General features: G+C 47.7%; 1 protein-coding gene and 1 non-coding gene across 2 annotated transcripts in view; one reads left to right on the top strand and one right to left on the bottom strand.

Annotated features, from left to right (window-relative positions):
- Nucleotides 1–13,105, top strand: part of NR6A1 (nuclear receptor subfamily 6 group A member 1) — a 185,196-nt gene extending 172,091 nt beyond the window's left edge. Inside the window, exons 5-9 of the mRNA XM_039861459.1 lie at nt 334–575; nt 1,913–2,167; nt 9,222–9,343; nt 10,864–11,016; nt 12,725–13,105. Coding sequence (XP_039717393.1) covers nt 334–575; nt 1,913–2,167; nt 9,222–9,343; nt 10,864–11,016; nt 12,725–12,813 — 861 coding nt within the window. The 3' untranslated portion in view covers nt 12,814–13,105. The remainder of the gene's footprint in view (nt 1–333; nt 576–1,912; nt 2,168–9,221; nt 9,344–10,863; nt 11,017–12,724) is intronic.
- Nucleotides 3,129–3,247, bottom strand: LOC120601794 (5S ribosomal RNA). Its single transcript, XR_005652559.1, has one exon. It is a non-coding gene; the product is annotated as a 5S ribosomal RNA (ribosomal RNA).
- Nucleotides 13,106–16,014: the final 2,909 nt, after the last annotated feature.

Here is a 16,014-nt window from a genome sequence, read left to right as displayed (position 1 = left end):
ACACACACACACCCCCCAAAAACAAGCACCCACCTTTGTTATCCTAGTCTGAGTATCCATTAAGAATTCTCCAAATGTGGCACCTGTATGAAGGATGCATTTAGCCAATATTTATTCAGTGTCTACTCTGCCAGGTCCTGGGTGTCTAGTGGTGAGCCACACATAAACTCGCACAGTCTCTCTCTCTTTCTGAAAAGGAAGAGATGTGTGTAACCATTAATTATGTCCCTGGCTTGATGAAGGCAGACTCCATGGCCGAAGACCACTCGAGCCACCTCTGGCTCATTTCCTCTGAGGAGGCAGTAGACCTGCCATGGTTCTGCCTGACGTGAGACTCTTCTCTCCAGCAGGTCTGTGGAACTGAATGGATTCATGGCATTCAGGGAGCAGTACGTGGGGATGTCTGTGCCTCCACACTATCAATACATACCGCACCTTTTTAGCTATTCTGCCCACTCGCCACTTCTGCCCCCACAAGCTCGCAGCCTGGATCCCCAGTCATACAGTCTGATTCACCAGCTCGTGTCAGCTGAGGACCTGGAGCCATTGGGCACACCCATGTTGATCGAAGATGGGTGAGTGAGTCCTGCCCTATTTTAGCCCTTGCAGCTTCACAATGTTCTCTACCCCACACCCACCTTCATCCCTGGCAGCTATACCCTTGGGCTTCAGAATGAGTTGGGGATGAGTGAGGACCCAGTATCAGAGGACAGATCTGTGCTTATCTTTGAAGTCAGCGGTCCTTCATTTTTCTCTGGAGCATATTTTTTCTTAGAGCTGGGGCTCTTTATCAGTCCCTAGGGAATTGGGAGTAAAGGGCTTTTGTTTCTGCTTAGGCCTAGGTAAGCCAGCCCCTGGGATGAGTCAGCGCTGCTGAGCCAAAGATAAGCTATAGTTCTGGGGATACTTATACATCAAGTCTAGGCTCCTTAACAAGTCACTCAGGGCACTAAATAGGTTGTGGCCTGGCTGCGTCTCTAGCCAACGCACCCATGGGTAGCCTGGTGCCCTGTGCTCTGTGTGCAGGCCTGAGTGGGCGGAAGGGGATGACCTTACAGCCCTCCGTCGGCTCTCTCCAAGTAGATAGCACAGGCTGTAGCCCCCATCCCTCCCATTGCACTCGTTACCCCTTTGGCTTGGAGCATAGGCTGTTTGAGTGTTTCTAAACTTAGACACCTTCCAAAAGGTATCCTGAGATTTCTTAAGCTAGTCTCTACTTTCAGAGAGGAAATTTAAATATCTACCTCCAAGAAGGCCACACAAAACCTTTATAAATCTGGTTAGGAGAGTGTGGAGAAGAATCATTCTAAGGGTCCTTGCGAGGAAGAAAATCTGGACCCTTTGTCATCCAGGCCAGAGATGAGAAACACCCTGCTCCTTCCCTCCTCCAGCAGGAGCTTGGCAGGGCGGAGCGGCTCTAGTCCCTGAGCTCTCACCACCAGGGGGTGCGGTGAGAGCAGGAAAGCTGCTGAATTTGTTCTGCTGTCTTTCAGCCATCTAGCCCCAGGCTCGTTTTTCCACCAGTTCCTGTATTTGGTGGGTACCAGATCCCCCTAATGGGGCCCTGATTGCCAAAACTAGCTCAGGAGTGACTGGGAATTTTCTCTTGACACATGAAACGTTAGTGGACACCGACATTCAAAGTCATGTTCCCTGCTAATTGTACAAATTTCTAAGCCTCCTTTCTTCCCAGCAACCTTTTCTCACCAAACCGTCTCTTCAGGCCTGAACTTGCTGCTGGCCCCAGCCCTGCCCTTTTATCATTAGACTGAATTGAACGGAGCTGGGATCCATGGTCAAGGGCAAGGAGCCCACTGCCAGACTCTTTGTGCCCTTCGGCATACCCTCTCCCTGTGCCCCCGATCCTCACCCTCTGCCACTGGAAGTGACTTGCTCCTGTCCCTGCCCCTAGATACACTGTGACCCAGGCAGAGTTGTTTGCGCTGCTCTGCCGCCTGGCCGATGAGCTGCTCTTTAGGCAGATTGCCTGGATCAAGAAACTGCCTTTCTTCTGCGAGCTCTCAATCAAGGATTACACGTGCCTCCTGAGCTCCACGTGGCAGGAATTAATCCTGCTGTCCTCCCTCACCGTTTACAGCAAGCAGATCTTCGGGGAGCTGGCTGACGTCACCGCCAAGTACTCACCCTCTGATGAAGAACTGCACAGGTGAGGGCTCCTGGCTGGGAAGGAGTTCCCCAGCAACCAGTTGTCAGTCCCCACCCACCCCCGCCCCATTCATTGTCATTCCTGCAAAGCGGCAGAGTTGCCTGGCACTCCAGAGGTTGGGCATTAAAGCCATACAGGGTTAGATCTGAATCTTCACACTGCCATTGACTAGTTTTGTAACCTTGCTCAAGTCTGTGATCCTCAGGTTCTGAATTTATAAAATGGTATAATATCAATACAAACAATAAATGGGATGATAACCTCCCCAGAAAGGTAGTTGTGAGAAATAAATGATATTGTGCAACAAAGCGTAGCAGAGTGCTAAGCTGTTACCTTTATCACGTGTGGATTACTGAGGTAAGATAAGATATCTGGCAAAAACAAAAATCTAAACTTCACTTATAAAGTGAGGGCCTCTGAGCTATAGTTTACAATCTGAGAACAAGACCTAGAAGTCACTGTGGTACCTACTGTGTGCCAGGCACGGGCTTAGTATTTTATATGATTGTCTTATTTCTCAAGACTCCAGCATTATAGGCGTGGTTATGTTTATTTTATAAATGAGAAAACTAAAGGTCAGAGAGACCTGCCCAACTGCAGAGCTTAGGCTCTTTCAGTGCATCTGAGATGCTAAGAGCATGGGGCTGAGAGACTGTTGTTCTCCTTGATGTTTTCTAGCATAAAGTCTCATCCCAGCTGGCCGGGATCCTTCTAACTTCCCTCCGTAGAACAGATCTTTTATTCACTCACTTTGGAGACCTGGAGCACGTGGTGACACCCCCAAATCAGGACAAAGTGATGTTGATACAACTTTTCCGGCTTATTAATTTATCCATGTGAAAAATATAGCTTAAATCACATATATATATTTTTAGGCGAGGCAGCCCTTGGTTGACTTCACAAATTACAAGGACCTTGTCAGCTTACAATCCCTTATTTATTTATTTTTAAAAATTTTTTACGCCTACAGCACCCGGTCTTCCTAGGTGGTCTCCCATCCAAGTACTAACCAGGCCCGACCCTGCTTAGCTTCCGAGATCAGATGGGATCAGGCTTGTTCAGAGTAGCATGGCCATAGACTCTTAAATCATATTTAAATAGACATTTCAGTAATTCATCTTTATTGGACAGTTTAAAATAACGGAAAGCATGAGATTCTAGAGCACCAAGAAAGAGGGAAGAAAAAGTGCCCCCACTGATGAAAGCTGGAGAGGGTGAGGTACCAGCTCCCACACTTCTATAAACAGGACTGGGGTACACCTCCCTCTGGCACCCAATCACATGGCATCAAGACAGGCCGAGACTTTGGCTAAAAGCAAAACCCCAAACCCTCGAGGGCCCTATGCACAGCTGAGGGAGGGAGGAGTCTGGGTGTTGACTTTCTCTTCTGGTTTTCTAATTTTTCCTTTTTAGTGATGTTTACTGGCTTCAGAGTGATCTATATGACAGAGTTTTGAACCCAGCTGACACTTCGTCCTGTAAACAGAGCTATCGGATTTTGCAAATGACCTAACCCCTTGTCTTGAGCCTCTAATTCATTGTTTCCATCAAATTCCTATCTCCGACTCTGTAACTCTGGGCTGAGTGTTTGGATAGCAGTCAGCCTGCTCTAATATCGCTAGGGTTTGCAGGGCTGGCCCAGCAGGAATCTACCAGTGCAGCCTGGGACTGCCTCCAGAGTCGGCCTCAGCCGGTGGGCTCCACTCTCTGTAGAGTGATGGGTTTTCCCAGGCCTTTTGCAGGTGGAAGCGACCACTGGTCATGTGGGGCCTCTCTGGTTTTGAGCTTCATAAGGCACCCCACCCCGGTGTGTCTAATCCCATGCACCCCAAGAACAAGGCAGGGGCCAGTAACAGCTGAATTAGCAAGGGAATTTTTATTTCCTAGGAAGGCTCCCATCTGAGGAGAATCTAGAGCTGCATTGTTCATTGTAGTAGCCACTAGCCTCAGGGGACTTTTAAAATTTTAATTAATTAAAATTAAATGAAATTAAAAATTCAGTTCCTTGCTTACACAAACCACCTTTCAAGTGCTCAGTAGCTACCTGTGGCTAGCGGCTGCTCTACTGGACAGTGCAGATCCAGAACGTTTCCATCGTCGCAGAAAGTTCGTCAAAATGCTGACTCAAACACATCAGTTGCAGCTGAGCTCTCAAATGGGTTTGAGGATAAAAAAGCAGATTTTTTTTGTTAGGACTCTTACTGTACTGCGGAAGCCTTCAATGGAAAAATGCAGGTTAGACTTCAGCATGTTAGTTCTGAGTCCAGGCCCATTTACCGAGCATCTGCTTGTATGCTGTGGGGAAGGGGTGCTGGGAGTACAGACGATGCAGATGTGGTTTCTGACTGAGATGAGAGCCCCTATTTTTGGTTTAGGGGATTGGGAGGCAAATAGAAGGAAATACAACCTATGGTCTAGGGTGATATTGGTGGAGATCGAGGGGCATATGAGGGACTGCAAGCATAGACTAGGGAGTGAGTTATTCTACTTGCGTAATCAAGGAATGCTTGCCAGAGGAAGACATTTGAGCTGTACCTTGAAGTGGGAGTTTTCTAGGTAGATTATAGAGAACAGGCTGAACACGGGAGAATTACACAAAGTCCTGGAAGTTAGAGATCCGAGATGGTCGCTTTTTGCGGAGAACCAAAGGCAGCGCCGTGGATTAGGGAACAGAGAGAGTGTACCTGAGAGACAGAGATCAGGGAAGAAGTGGCTGGAGAGAAGGCTGCGGAAAGGACAGGGCATGAAGGCGCGCGAATGCCAATCTAAAGGATTTGGATTTTGTCTAAATAGTATTGTCATGGGACATTTTTAAGTGGAGCAATGCCACGGTCAGGTTGCATTTTCGAAAAATCTCTGTGGCTGTATAGCTCGGGATGGATTGACACGGACAGGGCTAGAGGACAGCATCTGAATAGGTGGCCGTTCGATAGCTCAGCTAAAAGGAAACAAGGCCTGGACAAAGCGGCAGTGACTGTGTCGCTGAGTAGAGAGAGTAGCACAGACTTAAGATGTGGCAAAGTCAGTGAGACTTCAGTGAGTGGAAAGAGACTGGCCACCAGACCAGTTGTCTTAGCCAAAATAATGGAGCTGGGAAGAACAAGCTGAGAGATGAGCCACTCACTCCGAGTTTGATTTGGGGTCTGTTGAGTCTGAGATGCATGTAGAACTGCCCAAGAGGTCAGAGGAAATGGAACTATGAAAACCTCCAGAACCAGGTTCATCGCTGTAAAGCAGTCTCCACTCTGCTGGAAACCCAGGGCGTGGAGTCTGTAATTGGCCGTAGCTCTTCCCTACCTTGCCTGCCCCCGCGTTACTCCCACTCCCCCAGATGCCTTTACTTTTTCACAGCTCTTGAGTGCAAGTGAGTTCCTGCTGTCATGAAAAGGCTTTTCCCGGATGATACATGACCCCCTCCTTTTCTCTTCTCAAATATCGAATCAAATTTATGGTGCCCATTTTCCTTAATCAGGCTGTTATCAGACAGTGAGCTGGGTGAATTTGATTTAAAGCAGATTGTAGCACCAGCCAGCGACTGCTCCTGGCCCTAATCAAGACTCCTTCACTCGCAGGAGAAGATGCCTTGCACTGGATGGGCTTTAATGGGCACTTCTGCCTCGTGAGCATTAGCTCCATTTCTGCCAGATCTCTGGAAATTTCCTCCCAGCTTCCCGCTCAGACCCGGCTGTAAGGTTCAGGAAACACACACAGTCTTTTCTTTTTTCTGTGGTAGTGGGAGTGATGGTATCGATGCTATTAATAATGATAATAGCTAAGGATTATAGACTGTTTATTGTGCTAAATTCCATCTTAAGTGCTTTGCAAACATTATTTGTTTAGGCCTCACCACCACCCTACGAGGCTATACTCACACTATCCCTGCTCTACAGATGAGGAACATGAGGTTCAAAGAGGCGAAAACTCAAGGCTACAAAGCTAGAAAGAGATGGAGTTAAGTTTATGACCTAGATCTTTTGTGCTCCAAAGCCAGGCTCTTCGCCATTACCCTGTGCTAAAGTCTCTAGCCTTCTGGAAAGTTCGACTTTCTGGAATGTGCCCTGGTACTTTTCATCTTGGAGTCTGATGTGGGTACCAAGATGGCAGTTCCTCTACCGTTGTGGCTGATGACTGCTCCTGGGGGTAGGTGCATTTAGATGAATGAAAAAGAGACAACTGGGCCTCTCAGCCCCCTTAATGGGACATAACTTATATAGTGTCAGCTTCAATTGCTGACTGAATGGTCCAGTGGTTTGGGGAATCCTGGCAGGAATGTTTTCCTTGTCCTAGCATGCTTGCGTAATGAGAACCTAGAAGAAGAATGGGTGTGTTTGTCCAACTTTCTGGCTTTGAATGCTGATAACTTGTAGACGGGAATACAGGGGCGTTAGAACTGTGGAGTGGGCTGATGTGGAGGAGGCACGGCTGCTGGAGGAAGCAGGCCCATGGGACAGAGAACAGTTTGTTTATCAAGGGGTGGGATGCGGGCTGTGGAAGAAAGCTTTGCAGTCAGACTGTGGAGACTGAGTGGGGGCTGCTGGGCTAGCTGCCAGCCCCCCCACCCCCCGCCACTGCCAGGGGTCCGTGATGGTAGCCTGTCCTAAGAAATTTGGAAAAGAGATATGTGCTCTCCCCAAGAGAAAGGGCAGATCTGGGGCATATGCTCAGGCCAGGCACTCGGGAGCTCCTCTGTGCCCCTCAGGTCAAGACTCGGCCAGGAGTAGGTTTGGCACTCCTGGCCAGGGGTCTGGCTGACAGCCACACACCTGCAGACTCTGCAGTGCCAGAGTGAGCACTTGGGGCGAGAGGTTGCTGATTAAGGGAGAGAGTGTTATCTTCGCTTGCTACACCGCCACCAGACAGATGCTGACACTGCATCCCCCTTTGCTGTGCCCTACCTGGATGACTCCGTCTCTGCCTCACCCCTCCAAGCAGACACTAGAGGGAATTTGCGCTGAAGACCCTTTCCTCTCGAGGACAGAAATAGCCAACCAAGTACTGTGATGAGGAGTGACCTGCACCCCAGGGCACGAGTCTCCTAACAGGAGCTCCACAGGGCAGATCTGTGCGCTGAGAAACTCAGCACTCGCTCTGGGTTGGGCCCTGGGCTGTTGCCGTGGAACAGAGAGCTCCTGGAGTCCTGTGGCAGCATGTGGTAGCCTTCCCCAGTTACCAGTTACAGACAAGGGGAGATGGTGTAGTGCTGAGAGAGTGACAGGCTTAGAAGTAGAAAACGGACTATAAACCTTGGGGAAGGCATCTTCTGCTTCCTCACCCCTAACAAGGTGACATTACTAATCTCGAAAGTTGTCAGGAGAGTAAACTAAGAATGTAGTAAGGGCACAGTAAATAACCTCTGAGCTTTGTTTCTGCATGTGAGCGAAGAAGATTATAACATCCATTTGGGTCATTTATTGGGAGTATCCAGTGAAATAATGTATATAGAATATTTAACTAAGTGCCTGGCAAGGTGTGAACACTCAATAAGTGGTAGAATGGTAGGTAAAGTTATTTATAGTGGTTATTCAGTATAAATTTGTCTGTCAGCCAGTCTGGGAAAATATCAATAAAGTTGTAAAAGCCAGTGGGCCAGGAGCAGAGAGAAACAGAGTCAGCCATGGTAGCTCAGATCAGCAGGCTGAAAGAAGCCCCAGCTCTGTCTGACTGGGAGCCAGCCTTGAGGCAGATGGTCAGAGCTCCGATTGCCAGGAGCTGCTCTGCAGCTCCCCCTGGTGCTTGCGAGGTGCAGGTGCCTCTGACCCCAGCCAGAGCCCGGCTTTCCCAGGTGAAGGGAAATATCCGGCTTGTCCAGGAAGCCAAGCCCTTGCAAAGCCTCACAGTCAAAACAGAAAGCAGTAGTGCATCTGCAGGTATTCTGGGTCCTACCCAGTTAGGGCCTTCTTGCCCGGCACTGAGCTGCAGCTCCCAGATCTGAACCTAATCACCAGGAAGCAGTTCTGGGCCGAGCATCTCTGTGTGACTGAGCTGTATCTAAGGCCTGTCTGGAGCTCACCTTGGCCCACAGTCCAGCCCACTCCCGGAAGAGCAGAGGCTGGGCCTGACCTCAGCTTTCATAATTGCCTGCTTCCTCATTAAACCTTTGTGTCCTTGATTTGATGGTATCTCATCTCTGACATGAGACATTCCCCACTATGACCCAGAGTATTAGTCCCCCAGCCTGGGGCTCCTTTGCCTAAAACTTGGTCTTTCCTCAAGGAGCTTACTGCTAATCCCAAGAAAGGAGCATTGAGTCTTCTCTGCTAGGGGGTGCCACCTTAGATATTGGGAAAGCCAAGGCCTTGGGGAGGTAGACCAGATTCCAGGTTCTAGCTCTGCCACTAACTAGCTGCAAGCTTGTGGACCGGTCCCTTCTCTTCTTTGAACTTCATTTTCTCATCTGTGCCGTGGTGTTGATAATCTCACCTAGCCCATAGGACTGAGAAAATTAAATGAGATAATGCACATCAAGTGCGCAGCACAGAGACTGGCATGGCACGGAGGCTCAGTTATTGTTTCCCTCCCTTCCTAGACAAAGTCAGGGATATCAGTAAAAATTTTCACTGCGCCTAACCTCAGCCCTGCTGGAAACGTGAGCCTAAACAAATACGATCCACAGCCTTTTCTGCACTGTGGCATAGAGTCACCATGGCAGCCACCACTGACACTGCAGGCCACATCTCAACAGTAGGAGTATATTAATAATGTCATATTTCCTCACATTTACATCCCAAACCTCCTTTGGCACTTGTTACCCCAAGCAGGCAAGCATTATTGTATAGAGGAGGACCTCAAAGCTTAGAGGGGTCAAATGACTTTCCCAAGGTCTGGTAGATTTCATGTGATGGAGCTGAATTTGACCTTAGATTTGATTGACCCCACCTGACCTTGGGACCAACAGCTTGTATGAGCTGTGCTTCATAAACAGTTCTGGATTCCATTTCCCCCATTCTCTTTCCTACGTTAGATGTCTTAAGGAGCTGTAGGAGACCTCTGTCTTCCCTCCTCTGACCTCCACTGGTGTCAGAGCCCACTGCTAACCCCTGTGTCTGTTCCCCAGATTTAGTGATGAAGGGATGGAGGTGATCGAGCGGCTTATCTATCTGTATCACAAGTTCCATCAGCTAAAGGTTAGCAATGAGGAGTATGCTTGCATGAAAGCAATTAACTTCTTAAATCAAGGTGAGTGGCTTGGAGGGTGGGAAGAAGGGGTTTTTGTTTGTTTTTTTGTTTGTTTGTTTGTTTGGCCAGTGAACATTCGCCCTCATGTTTCATGCTCCCTTTACCCTCAGGACTGTCACACAGAGTCTGACGCACCATGTGGGTACTAATCTTGGAAGGCCTGTGCTCCCCTCATCATCATCCTGCCCTTCTATAGTGCAGGGCATGCTCTTAAGTTTTTCTTCAAACCTAAATGCCACAGTCTCTATAACTCATAGCGGAAGGAAGAGGATTCGCTTTGTTTAGTCAGTTTCAATGCATTTAAACGCAGACACCAAGGACAGTACATGCGTCATTTAAAATATGTACCAAGTTTACCGGTGACTGAAGAAGAGCAGAGTGACTGATGAAACTATCAGAGATAAGGCCTCTGCGACAGGCTGGCAGTGGTTCTGACAGTCCCTTCAAGGCAGAGTGGGGGTGCACAAAAACTCACACGCATGTCAAGCATGGCTTTTAGTTAGATGTGCTGGATGTGGGCTATGTGGAGAGTTACCAGCAAAGTGGCCCTTGGTAGCTGCTGGTAACCAGAGTGTGAAGGAGAAGTTGTGTTGTTTTTTCGAAAGTAGCATGTGAGTGCTTTACTCTCAGAGTGGAATTGGGCCGTTTCGCCGCCTGCGTCATTATAAGTGCTCTGTTCCATACTCAGTCCGGAGACTCTGGGTCCCCTCCTCTTTGCTCACACTGGCCAAACCTCTTCCTCCTGCTTCTGCACCATTCATGCATTTATCTGGCGTTCTGTGTGCCGCCTCTAGGCCAGGCCCTGTGGTGAGCATTAAAGACATTGAAAAAAAATTAGACCCCAGGTCCCTGGCCTCAAGAAATATACTATGATGGCACATGACACATTACTTGAGCTTCAGATGGGGGGAGATCAGTAGCAACTACTTGGAGGAGTAATCCAAGCTGGGCCTCAAAGACTGCGTAAGGTTTATATATAGAATACCTATATTCTGTATATAAAAAGGGCAGGTTGGGGGGGTTGTAAAGAAATGCGAGAGAAACCTCTATAGAAGAAACTGAGTGACATCCCAGACAGAGGGGTACAAGCAGAAACACAGGAGACCGTGTGTGAGTACATGTACAAGCATGAATGTGTAGGTATCAGCAAGGTTTCTGATGGACTCTGGCAAAGGGCACATTTAAAGATTGTGAAGGATAAATTAGGAAAAGTAGATTATTCAGTCAGTTGTTCATCATCTACTGGTGCCTGCTTTAGGCCAAGCCCTGTGCTGGGAGCTGGGTATGAAGTTCAGAAAGATGCAGCCTAGCCCTCAAGGGGCTCAGTCTAGTGATTGTCCTGTATAATTTTTTCCTTCTTTATCTGTTTTCCCTTATCCAGAACTTTGTTTCCTCCATGTCAGAAAGAAAAAAGGTCCCGTTGTGACATTTAATGACTTTTAAGATGCCCCTATTCAAGGAGGTGGTGTTTCTTCCATATTAGAAAGCCTCTCCCACTTCCTATGTGATTTTCTTCACAGATATCAGGGGTCTGGCCAGTGCCTCACAGCTGGAACAGCTGAACAAGCGATATTGGTACATTTGCCAGGATTTCACCGAATATAAATATACACATCAGCCCAACCGCTTTCCTGACCTCATGATGTGCTTACCCGAGATTCGATATATTGCAGGTAACATTCTGGCTGCTGGGCTTCCAGCCCTTTCTTGTTTCTCTTAGATTTGTGAAGAGAAGATCTGGTGAAGAGAAGGCAGCAAGCAGTGTTTTCAGGATGCTTGTTCCAGGCCCATCACTAGCTGCATAAAAGCACTCCTACCCTTGCCCTCAGCAAAGTTGTATTATAACGAGAAGTTTGTGTTGTGTTTATAGGGAAGAGAATCTGACATTTCCTTAGGATTTAATACGTTTTAAGTCTTATGTATCATTTAATCTCGGAACAATCTGGAAGGTTGGTGATATTATAGCCATTCTGTGGTTGGAGAAACAGGCTCAGAGTTTCTCAAATTAACTACATTTCCTGAATCGTTTACTATAAAAGGGTGGATTTTATGGTATGTGAATGAAAAATTATATCTCAATTTTAAAAATTAACTTCATTTCCTAGAATTGCCTAAAGGTTTTAGGGGATCATTCATTTAAAGCAATCTCTTTAAAATAATTATCAAAAATCTTATGTTTGTAAAGGAATTTTTGTTTTGTGGTCTTGATCCCCATCTGAGCTTCTTGACATTTAATAGGTCCATTGAAATATAAAATCTTGGTGTCGGTTGTTATTACGTTACTTCATTTGGTAAAGATTCATGTTATTAGTTACCCAGCACATACTGAGGGGCAGCTCAGAAACGTGACTTCTAGATTGAGATTGTTCCTGTCAAATTCAACACAGTTTTGAAGGAAAAAATTTTTCTATTTGACAGAACAATTTTTGTTCTACTTTTTGGGCCTAAAGTAAACTAGCAGATGTGAACCAGACCTAAACTTTTGGAATTTTAGGAATATTTCGATATTTATGTCTCAGCATTTTCAAAACTATGTTGTACCAAACTAGATGTTAATCAGGTGCTCTCTGAAATAAAGAGAAGTCAGTAACTATGCCCAATTCCCCCCATAGAGCTGGATTCTTGACCCAGGAAGCACTTTGAAACTCCTGGGAAGCTTTTTAAAACTACCTGTGCTTGCGTTGTACCTCTAGAGTCTGCTTTAATTGGTATGGAGTGTGGCCTGGGCATCGGTATTTTTTTAACTCCCCAGGTCAGTCTGAGGTACTGTCAGGGAGGAGAGAACCACAGCCAGAGCTGTTTACAGAGAGCATTGAGTACTCTGAGAAGTCCTCCAACAGAGAAACCTGTATACCTTTTTTAACCCTGAATTTCTCAATGTATTCGCCCCTGTGACACCTCCATCTCCTTTTCCCCTCAGTACTCTTATTAACCCATCATACTACTATGAAGAGCAATGTTTTATAGAATGCTAGAGACTCTATCAGGAAAGAAAAGAACAGGATGTAAGTTTCTCATGGTATTTTAGCTCTAACAGAGCATCTAGGAATACCTCTCAGTTTCAGGTTCCTCATCTGTAAAATAGGGATAAAAAGTAATATCTGCCACACAGAAATATTGTGAGAGTTAAATGAGGTAATGCAAGTATCCCCTGGACGGTGGCCGTGATGATAGCTTGCACCATCACTAGAATCCCTAGGGCACCAGAACGGGCCCGGGTGTCAGGACATTAGCCCATCTGACCTGTGTGATGCTCCTGGCACTTTTCTTGCCCCAGCTACTCAAAAAGGTGACATTCTCCCTTCACCAACCCAAGAGGAGACAGATAGGCTCTTCCATCAGCAGTCACCGCTAACTCTTCTTTTCCCACCTTGTCCCCAGGAAAAATGGTGAACGTTCCCTTGGAGCAGCTGCCCCTCCTCTTTAAGGTGGTGCTGCATTCCTGCAAGACGAGTGCGGGCAAGGAATGACCTGTCCCCAGCGCCCCTCCTCAGGCCAGCCACAAAGCCTTGGGTGGGCAGGACAGGCTCCAGCAGAAAGAGCCAGAGAGACCAGCGTGGAGGCTGTGGAGCAGTGTTTCCAGTTGCCTCCATAGCAGGAAGAGTTTTTGTTTGTTTGTCTGTTTTTTTAAGCTCATTTTTCTATATATTTATTTCACGACAGAGTTGAATGTATGGCCTTCAACATGATGCACATGCTTTTGTGTGAATGCAGCCGATGCATTTCCTTGCAGTTTACAGAATGTGAAGATGTTTAATGTTACAGTGTTGTCATTGTTTAGAGATAGTTCTTTTGTATTTTGAGGGAGGGTGGGATGGGGCCGAAATGACTAGTTCCATAATGTTGACGACGACTACCTCAGTGGAAAGGGAGGGGTGTGGCCATCCCTGCTTTTTCCACGTGTTCTCAGCAGACTCATACATTTGTCTGTCAGAGAGCAAACTGCCTTTTTCTAGCCACAGAATTGCCAGGTAAAAGCACACAGCATAAAAAGGCAAAGCGGTATTAGGAGGTTCACTGAGCGACGCGGGCGAGACAGTGGAGTAGGGCGGGAGACGGGGATCGAAGCCATCTCTTTTCTTTGGAGAGCATGGAGGGTGAGAGAGCGGGGCACAGTGACCAAATCTAAATTAGGTGTCCTCCCTCCAGACGAGTCCTCAGTGGGGAGGATTTCTGATCTCACACCTCTCTGTGCGGCCTCCCTCCCACCATCTGAACCCCCGCTGTCAATTTCTGCCACCGGCAACTTTCATCCAGGCAGAGTCCTGGCCGTAACGTAATCCTTGGGACTTGCCTGCCAGCTCCCTTGGGGCTCACAGCTACCTAGTTTCCTTACGCAGATGGACCAAGGCAAGGCCCACCTTCCTAGACTCCCTGCCTCTCCTTTACAAATTTGACTTCCTATTGGCCCTCTAAAAAAACAGCTGAACAAAATGTCATGCTCTGAATCCTGGTGCCCCGTACTGATTTATTCTCCTTTCGCCTTGCTTTCTTAAAGGGGGAGTGGGACAAAGTTCAGACTGCTGAAAGAATAAACACTCCTCCTTTGGAGTTCTCTGTTCCTCCCCCACCCCACCGCATCCCACCCCAGGACTGAATCTAAAACCTGCAGTCTAGTTTCTCTTTCAAACAGTGGAGGACTGTTCACCCATCCGCTGACCAGAATTTTTGCCCTTACATTCTACTCCAAGTTCTCCTAATCGTTCCGAAACGAGACCGGGTTCCCCCAGAACTGAAAGCCCGAGGCTGGAGTGGCCCAGCTGCCCCTTGGAGCACCGGCAGCCTGGCTGCCCGAGGCCCGGAGGGCTGTCCCAAGCACCTGGAAGGGAGGGGGCTTTAAACTACCTCATGTTCTAAGGGTCTGGCTGCCCCCTCTGCAGGTACGGCCCGGACCCCTTGTTCTTTTGCTCCCTGCCCCACCTAGTCCCAGAAGGTGTCCCTGACCCTCTTGGCTTTGGCCAGTGGCCACATCATATCGGTCTTGGAACTCTCAGGTGCTTCTTCCTTCTCTGCCTTACTACTGCGGTTGTCCCCGCCTACACCCAGGTACCTCGCAGCCGACAGACCAGAGGGGTGTGTCCATGGGTGGATTTGAGGGGCCTTTAGTACCTCCTGCATGTTTTGTCAAAGGCCATTTGCTCTCTTCCCAGCTCAGCCTAGCAAACTGACCAGTGGGCCACCACATGATGTGCAGACCGGGTGGTCTGCGTCAGATCTTAAAGTTTTCCTTCCACTGAAATGTTACGGGTACCAGCAGAGTGATGACTTTGTCCCTTGATGGATCTAAAACTCAGAGCATTACTCCTCAGTGCCAGTCCCCCAACTGCTCTGAGAAAGAAAAGTGTGTTCCTCAGGAAAAGCTCTAACCAGAACGGTTTCCACATGTCAGTGGGAAGATTTGTGTGTGTATCTGTTTATTTCTCAGTTCACAGTATTTTTGTTTCCCTGTTTTCTTTAACCAACTAGATCACATTCTTTGGTCACAGGTCAGACTCCGAGCTGCTTTCCTCAATGCAGGAGAGACACATATCAGAGACCCCTTCTCCAGGACGGCTCTTGTGTGCAGTATCTTTCTTTGCTTAGATCTCAGTCTGTCAAATTATTTTTTTTTTTTTTAGATGACTTTTCTCTTAAATTAAACATTTTAGCGGTTGTGTTTGGGTGTCAAAGGAAATTGCTCTCTGATGAGGCAAGAACATGTCTCTCCAGTAATACAGCATTAAACAGAGCAAGTTGTTAATTTGTGGAGGGGGGAAAGGTTCTGCAAGTTGCCATTGTACAAATCCATTTTTACAAATGTTTGCAGCAGATTCCACAGAACAAAGAGCCCATTCATTGCCGACAGCCCTGCAGAATCTCTGAGCCAAGTGGCCGTGTGTTCTGAGCCAGAGCCTGACCTGTGGCCGCCTTTAACGTCTTCTGCACCCGGTCCTTTTATGATGTGGGCTTTTTTTAAACAGGGTAAAGTGAATGTGTTGCATTGCAAACTCAGGTATTACGAGGAGAAGGTAGGAGTGTAGCTAGCAGTGTGGAGACATTAGGTCAACCACTAGATGTATTTGTGAATTTGGTTTGAAGGACACAGAGAAAGGTTGGAGGGGGTGGTTTGATGTATTTGTGTTTTGCCTTTCTTCCCATAATGTCTGGTTAACAGGTAGCCTTTTTGCTAGTGGAAGAAGAAAAGTCATGCATGTGGTCTCTTAATTCCCCTCTCTTCTGTCCTCTCTGATCCGCTGCCACCAACAGCACTCACTTTGAGTGAGAATTTTTCCACCATAAAAATATGACCCTGAAAGCTCTGTGGTCAAGGAGAATCCCACCTCCTTGCACTGTGTTGAAACATACAAGCTTTTCCCTTTCTTTCCCTTTGAATGTTTTCTTGACCCAAGACAAAAGTTTGGGATCTTGGAACTTTACCTACAACTTATGCTCTCTGGCTCCTTTGTAGACGGGTGGCGTCTTTCACAAGGTTTGGTCGTCTCGCCCTCATTCTGGAGAAGCTCCCCAGAACCTGTCTCAAAGCACTCCACCTGGCTCAGACGCCCAGCCCCCACGCCCGGGCCGTGAGTGAGGTGGGCGAACCTCTAGGAATAGAAGCCTGCAGGCAGGAATCCCCCCGCCCCCACCCACCCACCCATCCTGTTCTGCAGAACCAAAGGAGGGATAGAGGG

Source organism: Pteropus medius, unplaced genomic scaffold (assembly GCF_902729225.1).
Source record: "Pteropus medius unplaced genomic scaffold, Ma_sr-lr_union100, whole genome shotgun sequence".
Taxonomy (NCBI): Eukaryota; Metazoa; Chordata; class Mammalia; order Chiroptera; family Pteropodidae; genus Pteropus; species Pteropus medius.
Note: the sequence above shows the minus strand (reverse complement) of the source record. Positions and strands in the feature narration are given on the sequence as shown.